This window comes from Acinonyx jubatus, chromosome B1 (genome assembly GCF_027475565.1).
Source record: "Acinonyx jubatus isolate Ajub_Pintada_27869175 chromosome B1, VMU_Ajub_asm_v1.0, whole genome shotgun sequence".
Classification (NCBI taxonomy): Eukaryota; Metazoa; Chordata; class Mammalia; order Carnivora; family Felidae; genus Acinonyx; species Acinonyx jubatus.
The window spans coordinates 122,823,296-122,837,374 of NC_069382.1; the positions used below are offsets into that span (position 1 = coordinate 122,823,296).

The 14,079-nt window shown below is 36.4% G+C and overlaps 1 protein-coding gene across 1 annotated transcript; it reads right to left on the bottom strand.

Moving 5' to 3' along the window:
- Positions 1 to 12,382: 12,382 nt before the first annotated feature.
- Positions 12,383 to 13,768, bottom strand: PDHA2 (pyruvate dehydrogenase E1 subunit alpha 2). The gene has a single exon (XM_015081960.3). It carries the CDS (start codon positions 13,670 to 13,672, stop codon positions 12,497 to 12,499), a length of 1,176 nt encoding a protein of 391 aa, XP_014937446.1. The 5' UTR covers positions 13,673 to 13,768; the 3' UTR covers positions 12,383 to 12,496.
- Between the last annotated feature and the right edge of the window lie 311 nt (positions 13,769 to 14,079).

A 14,079-nucleotide genomic window follows, 5' to 3' on the forward strand; every position in this document is an offset into this window, starting at 1 on the left:
ACTTATGTCAAGAAGGACAATATGAGGGGTGACTGGTTGACTCAGTCAGTTAAGCATCTGACTCTTGGTTTTAGTTCAGGTCATGATCTCACAGTTCATGCTGACAGCTCAGAGCCTGCTTGGGATTCTCTTTCATTATCTCTCAGCCCCTCCCCCACTAGTGTTTTTTTTCTCTTTCTCTTTCTCTCTCTCTCTCTCTTTCTCCCTCAAAATAAATTTAAAAAAAACATTTTTTAGAAGAGCAATATGAGTTTTAATATATGATTTTCTAGCCTTTGGATTGGTAAGGTGCCTCTGGTACTACTCTACACTAATGATGGTTAAAATAAAATAATATTTGCCACTCTTTTCTTTGATTCTCTCTTACATCTTTAAAAAACATGCATCTTTCAGTAAAGAAAGAAAATAAAATCTATTCTCAGTTCCTCTATGGAACCCTTTAGGAAAACTAAGATGGAGAAAGAAAATTTTACCTAAGAGTAATTTTTCATTTTCTCTTTTTCTAATCTACAAATCCAGTTTTCTCCCTTTTTTGGTAAAACTATATATTTGCTTTATTTACTCTTTATTTATGGAGCACTTACGATATGTTATGGGCTGAGGGTAATAAGCAGGTTTGCTATGGTTGACTCTTACATAATATTTCTTATAATTAACTTCAGTTTACTTGTAGTTGAGGAAAGTAGAAATTGGATAGAGTCAGACCTACTGCATTTTTTAATCATGAGACTAAAATTATGTTAGCTATCCTGCTTCAAATACTACATATCTTCCAATAGACCTTAGAAATGTTCAGTTCAAGACTTTGGAAGGTGCTGCAAATCACAACTGGTCAGTCACAGAATAGAAGTCAAAAGAATTTTCTTGGTAAGGCACGGATAATCCAATCTCCTCAATCATAATAGAGTCTTATCCACCAGACCTCTATGTTATTTGCATGTATATAAGATTAACATATATAAAAATGGAAAGATGATGGAACATTGTAATTAGCTTGCATCTTGTATATATTTGCCACCTTCAAGAAAAATGGAAACCTTAAAAGTAATGGAGTGTGTTTAGCATCAGAGATCCCATTTTTAGATAGTAACTCAAGTGAAATTTTATAGATATTTAAAAAAAATATTTTTAAAAATGAATTAAACAGCTTCGGAATTCTGGCCAAAAAACTGGTCCTACTTAAGAATTTATGTTCACTGGGACACCTGGGTGGCTCAGTTGGTTAAACATCTGACTCTTGGTTTTGGTTTAGGTCATGATCTCATGGTCCCTGGGTTCTAACCCCACAGTGACAGTGCGGAGCTTACTTGGGATTTCATCTCCCTCCCTCTCTCTCTGTCCCTCCCCTTCTCTCTCCCTTTGTCACTCCAAATAAATAAACTTTAAAAAAAATTATGTTCACTATTATTTAACTGTATTTACAAAACCATGCTATGATATACGGCTATAAATGTTGACTTATCCAAGAAGCCTCATCCAAAATTGTTATGAAGATGAATAAATGTAGTAAATTTTGCCTGCACGTCACTGTTCAAAAACTAATCATCAACTGCTGGGTGAACAAATCTATACCAAATATAGCTCAAATTGAAAGAGCTGAGAAAAATTTAAATGTAATTTAACTCCAGAAAGATCCAACTTGAGTAGAATATTTGTGAATCAAATTTCTCTGCATGTTATTGATATTTTGCTTTCCTAAATGTTTTGCTTCCGAAAATACTATTGTTAGATGATCATCCTGAACAGAAGCATTTTCCCCCAATTGTACTGTACTTATCTATGTAACATAATTATATTTGCTTGTCTTTGGAACTCTGTGTAATTCAAACGAGTCTCTTTTACTTGTAGTACTATGGCCTTGGATAGCACTTTCTTCTGAAAAATACCTTTTTAGAAATTTAGGTAAGGAAAATGCCAAAACAATTAATGATACTGAAAACATTTGGTATTTGCAGAATTAAGTTGAATTGCATAGAATGTCAGATGGAAAAGAAAAAAAAAATCAAGTAAATATCCATGTAATCATTGAGAAGTTATTGTGGGCAGAGAAATAAGGCCATAGTTTTTAATTTTTATTACCAAGCTCTAGTAACTAAGTAATGATGTATTTCCATTTACAGTAGTGTGTTTTAAAAGATGGTATGTAATGAATCAAGCAACAATAACAGCTGTTTACAGATCCTCAAGCTATCCTATGTTAAAATAAAGATTTCCCTAAATAGAATGTTTTGCAAGCATGCACATAGGTTAATTTACAAAAGAAGATGCAGTCCTGAATCAAGGTATGATTGACTAAAAATATAGACTTTCTCTCTAAATGCTGATAGTTGTTTAATCTTAGAACTTTTATATACTGTATCGCTAATAATAGCTGTAAAAAGAGAACTATCTACTCAGCAGACAAAGACTCTAATTCTGTGGGGCAGAATAGAGCCAGCAGATTGACATCTGTGCATTATGCAAATAGAAGAATAGAAACAAGTAGGTCCTAATAAGCAACTCCTATTCAGATGGAAAAGGGGAGTGGGAGAAAGACTCTTCTGAGATAATTATTAAAGTTGGGAGGGCACTTCTTCCCAGGGTGCATCTCAGGGAGGAATAGTTTGTTTTGGCTTGTTTCCTCAAGTGGAAATTTAAGTGTGAATTAAAAAATGGCATGCTGAGTTTGAGAAACGGCTTCTTCTCTCTTTGCCAAAGAGCAGCATTGGGCAGAGGGCAACATGTCATTGATTTTGAAGCTCCAATGCGCTTTTTATACCCGTATGGTGAATAGTAAGTAGTTTAGTGCTGTTTACAATAGAAACTTTATGAATAATGTTAATAAATAGAGTGTTTGTACTGCTGCTCCTTTAACTTGACAGAATGTTGCCACCTGCCCCTTAATATGTTGATTAGCACTAAAATAAAGTCCTTATTAAGAAATAAAAAGAGTAAATGTATTCTCAAAGGAAACATTTATGCACATGTATTGTGCATATGACAATTCTTTTTCTACATTAGCTCATATAGGAAAGGTTCATTGCATTTTAGAAATTTGAAAGGTTACATATTATTGACATCTTTATAACAAGTGCTATGCTTCACATTAAAATTTGACAAGGGAAGGTGATAAGGTTTTTAGAAAATAAAGAGGCTCAAAGTGGATAAATAGTCTGGATAATAAGGGTAGGCAAGCCAAACCCCCTGGCAACTCATGTCTATACTACATATGCAGTAAACTCAATTTATAGGCCAGGTAACATTTAAATTGTCCACCAATGACCTGTGTAATGTAATAAGAACAATGCTTAGTGAGTTTCAGGAATCACTGAATAAAAATTGTGACTAAGCTTTTAGAATGATGGATTCAAAACCTAAATGACATTTGTGAATGCGAAGAGCCAGGAATGTTTTTCTGTAAGGGTATGTGAGGAAAGTCAAGCCTTTAACATAAGATAGGAGATAAAAGAGAGGAAGGGGAGAAGAGAAAACATAACTACTGTTTGGAACACCTAATGTGTGCCAAGCACTAGGACTTCATGTATGCTATTTCCAATCTTCACAACAGTATCACAGGGTAAGTGTGATATTCCCCTTTTCTACAGAGTAGTCAAGAATGCTTCCGGAAGAACTTAACTCATGCAAGACCACACAGAAAAAAAAAAAATCAACATCAGTTGTGTCAGACCTCAGGTATATTTTAGAATTGAGTTGACTCTGCTCTAATAAGAATTCAGCTCTTTTTCCTCTGTTAGCACAATTCAATGAATAAATAAGAAATAATTCACTGTCAAAATAGTGAAACCGTGTTTCTACAATCTTTAGACCTGTCAGAGTTTTGTTTGTGCAGGGCTTTTGGCTCTAATCTTAACAGTTCAGAAAGATACATGAAAACACACAAAGGGTTAACAAGAATATTAAAAAACAAAACAACAGTGAGAGAACTGACAAAGGCTTTTCAATGTTGATTTTCAATCACAATAATTATGTCTCCTCCACAAGAAGTAAGGTCTTAATGTGCTTTCACACTGCTAGTGGACTCTGCTGCTTGGGTTGCAAAATATGTGATGTTCCATATAACTTCTACAGCCTTTCGTCTTAAAGGAAGCTGTAGGATTTCACAAGATATCAGTGACAGAAAAAGCTCTCCGATTCTTGGAACCTCAATGTCTCCCAAGGAAGCGATGAGCTGTTCACTCTGCAACACTGCAGCCCACATGGATGGTGATGGAGAAATTCTCTGGGCACTGTTGGCAAGTTACTCTCAGTCTCTAATGGAAGCAAATTATATACTTTCTAAAGTGACACTATCACTCAAGTAACGTGCAGATAAATTGCTCCAGTGAAATCTAATAGCTCACACTCGCCAGAAACATTATTAAAATAATTGCTTCCTCCTACTTTTTTCTTCTTTTTTGGCAACGTGCTACTTCATGTGGCAGTAAGTTTTTTAAAAGAAGGTAACATAAACGATAGCAGGACACAGAAACTACAAAGGCAATATTCTCCCTCGACTAATTTTAATGTATGACTGCTGCAATACCACTGCAGCCTGGAAAGCTGCCTTCTACCAGAACGTTTGGGGATAATTGAACTCTTGCTCATTGTTCAAAAGGTCATGAGGTTTGAGTGGGCTCTTTTTCTTTTGGTAAATTATTCAGCTTGAGTATTTATTGGCCCGTCAAAAGGAAAGTATTGTATGAACTGTCTTTGTTGCTCTTCAGTGTTTCCTAATTTGATTGTGTTCTTTTCTGTGCATAAACTTGGCAGAAAATTTCCATCTCTCTCAATTCCACTGCAGAGACCTCTCTTCTTTGCTCTTTGCTGTATAAATCAGCCTCATGGATCAAACAGACGTGAATGAAGTCAATGAAAAAAATATAGAATACTGATTGAATGAGAGTTTTGGCTGGCGTTTTGTTTCAAGCCTGATCAGATCATTGTTTGCATTAATATTTTGGAGCATTCCTTAAAAGGAATCCACGATAAAAAGAGTGGGTCTAATTTTGAAGCAATTTCTAGCATGAGAATATCCATCTATGTTATAATATAATGGAAAAATCTGTACTCTTTCTGCCCTGATTCTACCAAAGTAGTATCTGTGCAATATCTACATGCTTTAGTGTATGTAGTTAGCAGATTGAAAGCCCTGAGTTCTGAACACATTTTGGGTACAAACTGGGGAGTTTCATTATTACTACATCATATTCTACCCAACCTTGATGGCATTTCATAACTACTTTTTGTGTCAAATGCTGCCTGATGAGAATTAGTTAAGAGAAGACGATGAGATATTTTTTCTAATATTTTTTCCTGTGAGTAGGTTTAAAGTATGAAAAAAGTTTAAAATTCAGTGTAGCCTATAATTACGCAGATATAGCATGTCACATGTGTTTTAGTAGCTAAGCGTGCCATTCAAAAAAAGATCACTCATTATTTTCAGTGACCAAAACCAACCACTGTTGTGTAAATACAGCCTTCTTTCTCTGTGCCTAGCTATAATTGGCTTTTGGTGTTTATAAATTGGATCTTAGCATATGTGTGCTTTTCACTATTAATACACTTTCATATGACTAAAAATATTTTAGTGTTATTTTTAAAAATTTCTTAATGTTTTTTTATATGTTTTTAAAAGAGCGTGAGCCGGGGAGGTCTAGAGAGGGAGACACAGAATCTGAAGCAGGCTCTAGACTCTGAGCTGTCAGTGCAGAGCTTGACGCGGGGCTCGAACTCACAAGCTGTAAGATCATGATGTGAGCCAAGTTTGGATGCTTAACTGACAGCCACCCAGGCACCCATGTTTTAGTGTTATTTTAATGGCTATGGATACACATAATTGATGTCACCAGTCTTTCTATTGTAGAACTTACTGTTTATAGGGGTTTTCTTTGTCGTTATAAACAATTCTGTAGTGAATATCCTTGAAACAAAACAAAACAAAACAAAACAAATAGGAGAGAGAGATCATGAGAAAACATAGGGTGGCTAAATTTGTGAAAATCTATTCCACACACAGCTTACATTGTCTTCTGACCACTGCAATCTTTATACCTAGCTACCTACATAAAATTGAAGACTCTTTTTATTGCTTTCAGATGGCATAATCCCTTCTCGCCCTATGGGTCAGAAATTTTTATTTATTGAATCTTGAGTGTACCTGGAACTAAGTTAGATGTTACTTCATTTCTTGCTCTTCATTTAACATTTACAACAATCATATGGATCAACTGAATTATAGAGGATGTGGAGATACAGAGGTAAGTCCCTTGCTCAAGGTACCATTTCTCTTGATTTGAATCTAGATTTAAATGACACCAAAGTCCAGACTCTAATTTATTTCCTTGTTACATAAAGGTAAGGCTGCTTTAAGACCCAATGATACTGGACTAGAAGCATTAGGTTCTAAATGGCCTGTCAATACATGAGGTGCTAGTGATTCAATTCATTCAATAGATTCTAATTTCCATGATAATATAAAGTTCATCAATATGCACACCTATGACTTCTAGTTTCCTTGCCCTTATTGGTTACACCTTTCCATCTCATTCTCCTGGCTTCTCCCTTAGTCTTCCGTCTGTCTCCTCTCTACCTACTGATTTCACTCAGTTCCTGATTTCATTCTAGGTTTGCATCTCAGGTTCTGTAATCCTGAGCCCTCGGCTGCTTGGATTCCTCTTTACTACTTGGGTAGAATGGACATGGGTAGCCTTGAACTCCCAGGGACTTGTTCACATACTACTTTGGCACTTCAAATTCTGGCTTTGACTCATCAAAGCCTGATACTCACCAGTCAACAGAAAACTTCCATCTGGACTCAAGACAAGCCTCAGTCAGTGAAATTGCAACTGTAGTCTTCAGTGTGTTTCTTGACCTATGGTTGACGTTTTACTATAATACCAAAAACCTAACATTGTCATTACTTTAGTTCATCCCAAAACCAGCCACAGATGGTGGGAAAATGTATGTTGAACAGTTGTAATTTTGTTCCTAGGCTTTCTTTTCTGTTGGAGACTTATCTTTCCCCATCCTTTCTACTTCTAAATTGTGAACGTCTGCACTGATATATCCAAGAGTAAGGAACAGCGATGTCACTACTATATGACATATATACTATATGACTATATATACTGTGATATCACAGTATTGTGGCCATCTATTATCTGTTTTACCTCCTATTCTCTGTTTCCCTCCCAATTTTTGTTTTTGTGTTTCTACACTAAGCCTAAAAATCTGAACTCAGATGATGGTGGAGTGATTGACAAAAATCCCTTGGTTCGACTTTAATTCCATTCGTTCATTTGTTAATGTACTTTTTTAAAAAACCTATTGTGTGGTTGAGTATAATTAGAAGCAATGCTTAACAAGCAGTACAAAAAAAGTACTTTTCAAAATATGAACTTTGTTGCCGGTTTTGAATCTTGCCTCCACCATTTATAAATTGTGAAATCTTGAGCAACTTCTTTAACTTGAGTCTTAGTTTCCTCTTTTTAAGTGAAATTAAAATGCCTAATTTATGTAGATATAATTTAAGAGAATAGTGGCTATGATCAATGGCTATATGATCCTGAACTAGCAACCTAATATATTTGGGACTATTCTTCTATATATAGGTTTTTATTATATTATAATTAAGAAACTCAATTTCTGGTTATACTTATGGTTATTGTTTATTACAGTGAAAAGATACAAATCTAAATCAGCAAAGGGAAAAGACACATGGAGAAAATTCTAAGAGAAACTAGGTACAAGCTTCCAGTTATCTCTTCTCAGTGCAGTAACATGGGGACACGTTATTAAGATAAACTTATCTGGACAAACTAGTACAGTATGGCCCAAGGCCTTAGGCATACAGAAAATTCTTATCAGGAAGAATATTCTAGGGGTACAGAAGTTATCTCCCAGGAGTATGAAGACAGACCTTTCTCTGGGATGTGCAGGTTTTGAGACACCTAAGCTACTGAGGTAACCCTTTCCTTGCCACATAGTACTATGAGATGCTAATAATAGGAGAAACTGGGTGTAGGGTATATGGGAATTCGGTACATTGTTCTCAATTTTTCTGTAACTCTAAAATTGTTTTAAAAACTAAAGTCTATTAAATAAAAATCCAATTAGAGTAAGTCATATAAATTGAGAAATATTCAAGTTGAAACTTCTGCTTGTTTTTGTTTTTTTAATGTTTATTTATTTTTAAGTTTTTTAACGTTTATTTATTTTCAAGAGAGAGAGAGAGAGACAGAGCACGAGAGGGGGAGGGGCAGAGAGATGGAGACACAGAGTCAGAAGCAGGCTGCAGGCTCCGAGCTGTCAGCACAGAGCCAGACGCAGGGCTCGAACTCACGAACCGGGAGATCCTGACCTGAGCTGCAGTTGAACACTTAATCGACGGAGCCATCCAGGTGCCCCTCAAGCTGAGAATACTTTAACGTGTCTTTAATTTATTTTACCTAATTGAGATTATAGCAGAAGGATTCTGTTGCATTGCCTTGTCCTAATAATAACTTTAAAATTTCTATCGTACTTGTGTTCACTAAGAAACAGTTTTTTAACTTTTATTATTGATAATAACCAAAATGTCCACTTTGAAAAAATCCAAATGCCCATCAACTGATGAATGGATAAATAAAATGGAATGTTGTTCATAAAAAAGAGTACCAAGGGGCACCTGGGTGGCTCAGTCGGTTGAGCGACCGACTTTGGTTCAGGTCATGATCACATAGTTTGTGGGTTCAAGCTCCACGTTGGGTTCTGCACTGACAGCTCAGAGTATGGAGTCTGCTTCATATTCTGTGTTTCCCTCTCTTTCTGCCCTCTGAGCCCCACCTTGTTCACACTGTGTCTCTCCCTCTCAAAAATAAATAAACATTTAAAAAGTTAAAAAAAAAAAAAGAGTACCAATATATGCTACAGCAAATTTGGAAAACTTTATGCTCAGTGAAAGCAGACACACAAGAGCACATAATTTATGATTTATATAGACTGTGAAGAATACCCAAGTCCAAAAACCGAAAAGTAGATTAGTACTTTCCAGTGGGTGAAGAGATAGGGAAATGGGAAGTAACTGATAATGGATATTGGCTTTTTCTTTGGGGTGATGAAAATATTCTGGAATTAGGTAGTGGTAAGGATTATACAACTTTGTGAACATAATAAAAATCACTGGACTATATACACTTTTTAAAGATGGATTTTATGGTATGAAATTTATATTTCACTCTTTAAAAACAAGCTCTTTCCCACAAATGATCAGGCTAAGTTTCACTAATATCTGCTGCATTTTTTGTATACTTGATTGGCAGGCATATCACATTTTTAAATAAATGTAATTCTTGTGTATCTAAATATTCCCTTTATATATTTTTCTTAACCTCCTTCCTTTCTCATTCCACTCCATCGATATGCACACAATCCTTTACCTTTCTAGAGTATCATAAAGGTGAAGATAGTAGGAATTCCTTTTCTCTCAGATATTCTAGCATTGTTGCAACAGTGAAAATTTTATTATAACCATCATGGCTTGTTAAGCCTTCTAATACCTGGATAAAATAGACTGAATTACATAGTATTATGGGTAGGAAATATAATCCAGCTGCTAAATTTCTACACCTCTCTAATTTATAACTTGATAAGTAATTGCTATTAATAATTTATTGTTTGACCTAACTGAAGACAACAGGGGGGTTTTGTTTTTGTTCTTACTTTTTTAAAATTTTTGCATCACTACAGAACTCTGTGCAGTCATACGTGTATCGTTACTGAATGTACACACAAAAGTCTGGACATTTTTTAATATGGAAAACATTGAAAACTCCTGCTTTAATGGAATTTGATAATGTGTATTATGACAAATGTACTCTATAACTTTAATAGATAAAGATTGGATTTTTCTTGAAATGGATTATCTGTGTATCATGGTTTTGTGATGGATTAATCTCTAATAAGTTGTTTGTATCTTAATTTTTATGGATATTAAAATAATCCATAATATAAGCAAAATTTTAAAATTTCTTTATAGTATATATGGAGAGTTAGCTTTAAACAGCTTATGTTCCACTTGCAAGTTTATAGAAATGTAAGTATGCCAAAGTTAATAAAGAGTAGAGGAATTATTTGTCATATAAACTATGTGATTATTTTTATGGTATTATGAAATGCTTTTGTTTTTAATGGAAGGGATCCAATCAAGGTACCTCTATTTGCATAGACAAAACATATTAGCCAGTAATATTCTTGATTTATAAATACACCAACACTCATCTCCACTTTCTGATTTTAAAATGTTGAGGTTATTTTATGTGCTTAAATCTTTTTGGAGTAAGGCATGGAGATTCAGCCTACACATATGTGTACATATGTTCAAATACTCACAGGTCTCTAAGCTTTTGGTTTTCTCTTAGAGTTCTTAGAAAGTATCTAGCTTTAATTTGTGGAAGTAGATGTTGTACAATTAAACAAAAAGGCTAAAACCTTTTTTACAAATGGAGATACAGTTGACACATAGCAGGATATTGGTTTCAGGTTTACAACATAATGATTGGATACACATATATATTATGAAATGATCACCACAATAAGTCTACTTAACATCCATCATGATGCATAGTTATTTTTTTCTTTGATGTGTTTTAACTTTTAATAACTGATTCTTCTGATGTTTTCTACAAACTATTTCTTAGGTCACAGGCAAATTCTGTTATCTGATTTAGTTAAGTGTATCTCAGAAAAACAAGACATGCCAAACATCATGTTCAATAGGATTTTTGATCATTACTCCACTATAACCAAGTAGAAATGTTTTCACAAGATCATGACTTGTTGTCGTGGTATTGGACTGCCAAGAAAACCAAACCTATATGATCCAAGTTAGATTTTCCTTTGAAAAAATTGTCTGCGAATGTTCAGTTCTAGTCAAGGCAGTTTTTACTTTCCACTTTATTATTATTATTATTATTACTAATACTACTACTATTTTAGAGAAAGAGAGAGTGCAACCAGGGGAAAGGGGCAGAAGAAAAGAGAATATGAGCATGAGACAGAATCCCAAGCAGGCTCCATGCTCAGCAGAGAGCCCGATGAGGGGATCAATCCCACGACCCTGGGATCATGACTTGAATGGAAATCAAGAGTCAGTCGCTCAACTGACTGAGCCACCCAGGTGCCCATCAACTTTTTTTTTTTTAATTTTAATATATATGCTGCTGAAGCAAACATTCAACTTTTTATGAGTATCACCTCCTCCTCTTTCATTTATTTCTTTTGATGTCACCATATCTGCTCTTTTTTCAGTCTGAAATTCACCAGGATAGTTTCTTTAAAATATGGAACACATAATGGTACAAGTGGATTGAAAAATGAGAGTAACTTTAACTTGAAGGTTAAAGCAAAATGCAGTTTTTCCTAACTTTGTTTACATTTTTCCTTTAAATTGATACACTAAAAATATTGCAAGAAAGTACATGAAAAAACTTTCTTGTCCCATCTCCCCCTGCCCTGTTATGTAGCATGTTTCATTGGGAAATGATCAGTATTAACTGACTTCAGCATCAACATTGAGTAGGCACTCATATGCTTATATGTGTTCACAGGCACACTATTATAGTCGGCAATGGTTAATTCACGTAAACTATTGTAAGTAGCAAAGCTTCAGGGGACCTAACAGCTTGGTGTGGTTTGAAACTCTCTCTACCTTATGATAGTGACTTTACACACAAACTCCTGTCAAGGTGGAGAAGGGACCAAAGAACTATTTTTCCTTTAAATAAGAGTACTTACAAATATAAAGTTAAATCAAATAGGACTATTATAGCAAGTAATATGAGAAGTTAAATAATCTTGTTTTTCCCAATTTAGACTTGTAAAAATTAAAAATTATCTTTAAGGTATTCACATTGTTTAATTAAATAAGGAGGCCATCAGACTAAGGTGGCTGTAATGCCGTGGTAGCCTACTTAAGAAAACCAAAACCTAAGCCAGAGTCAATGGACTCAAATTGAGAAAATGACACTTAAGAGTAAGCAACTACAAACAGCTAGCTAGGCTTTCCCAGCAGCACCTTAAGGTATAGCCAATAAAATAATTTCTTTGCTTTGCTTCTGTATAAAAATGCTTCCCCTAGCTCCTGTTGATGGAGCACACCTAACCGTCTCTGGTCTGGCATTGCCTGATTCCTACTGATGCATGTTCAAACAAATTCTTGAAAATTTTCATGTGCCAGAGTTTACCTTTCAACAACGCTAAATGATTAAATGAATGATATCTTTTAATGCAACAATGTACAATTGAATGAAATATCCTTTGTAATTAAATGTACATTTTTTCAATGATCTCTTTTATTCTCTTCTAATAATCACTTAATCATCTCAATTTATTTTAGTAAAAGTTTACAGGGCCCTTATTTAATGGGTTTTAGTCCTTCATGGGTTTTATTCCTGCTTAGCCAAACTGGGCACACAGTTTCTTAAAGTGGACCATGAACATTCCCATGAAGGACTAAAAGTAAATTTACGTAAGTCTCCCTTTAACTGAGGGACTTGAACTTGATCCACTGGTTTGCACCACGAACTTCAAAAGCTGGAGTATTGCAGTAGATGTGATGAGCTAATTCTTCCAAAGGTGGTTCAGGATCAGTCATAGCAAACTGGGCTGCATCCTCAACTTCTTTCCTCACTTCAACATCAATATCCTTTAGTTCCTCAACAGTGGCAAGCTTACTGTTTACCATTCTGTCTTTGAGAAGCATAATAGGATCGCTCTCCCTTCTCACATTCTGAACTTCTTCTCGGGTACGATAACTGATCCCAGGGTCACTCATACTGTGTCCATGATACCGGTAGGTCTGCAGCTCCATCACTATGGGCCCCTTTCCAGATCTACAGTAGTCAGCTACAAACTTAGTTGCCTCCCGAACACCTAGAACATCCATTCCATCTACCCTTAGTCCAGGGATAAAATTTCCTCTCTTATAGTAATCGGTGCTGGCTGATGCTCTCTCAACAGGGGTTCCCATTCCATAGAGGTTATTCTCACAGATGAAAACACAGGGTAATTTCCACAAAGCTGCCATATTGTGAGCTTCAGCTATCTGACCCTGATTCGCAGCACCATCCCCATAAAGAGCCAAACAGACCTCCTTGTTTCCCTTGTATTTACAGGCCAGAGCAATACCAGCTCCCAGGGGCCCCTGTGCGCCAACAATGCCATTGCCCCCATAGAAATTCTTGACATACATATGCATCGATCCTCCTTTTCCTTTAGCACAGCCTCCCCTTCGTCCTGTCAGCTCTGCAAGAATTGATCGGACAGAGAGTCCACGAGTATAGCACAAGCCATGAGCCCGATAGGATGTGATGACATGGTCGGTGGGATTTATCCCGGCCTCCAGGCCCACAGAACAAGCTTCCTGACCATCGCACAAGTGACAGAAGCCACGGATAAATTTTTGTTTATACAGCTGATCTGCCTTCAGCTCCATTCGGCGAACAGTCTGCATCATCCTGTAGTATTTGAGCCCATCCTCCCGAGTGAGCACTGTTGTGACAGGGGGACCCTCTTCTAAGCGATAAAGATCACATTTCTTAATTGCAAACATCGCATCATTTGAATAGTTACAGGATGCCACCAGCACTCTGCTAGCGGGCTTCTGCGTGACCCCGGACAACACGCGGGAGATAGCGGCAGCGAGCATCTTCCTCATGGAGAACAGCCCAAGGTGGTGGCCCCGACTCTCAGCTGCCCAGAGGCCTGGCTGCGCCGGTCCCCTCCGGAGCCTCCTTCCGCGTCAGAATGCCATCGGCGCCACAATGACCACGCTGGCAACAGAGGCCACGTCGCGCCGCTCCGTGTCACCAGGTTGCCAGACCTGACGGACTGATTTTTGCAGTGCCTTCCAACTGTAATTAAGAATAAAGGTTGTTTCGTTTCTTGAAAGACTCGGCTGAACAACCACCCTATCCTAATTAGTGCCATCATCATTGCCTAAACGTAACCAGAGTCCCTTCTTCGTGCTAAACACTATATAGAGCGCTTCTTGACCCTACATCAATGGAACAGAGGCGCAAACACAGTCCCCAAGGGACATGAGGGATCCGAGAGGTTAGGCCA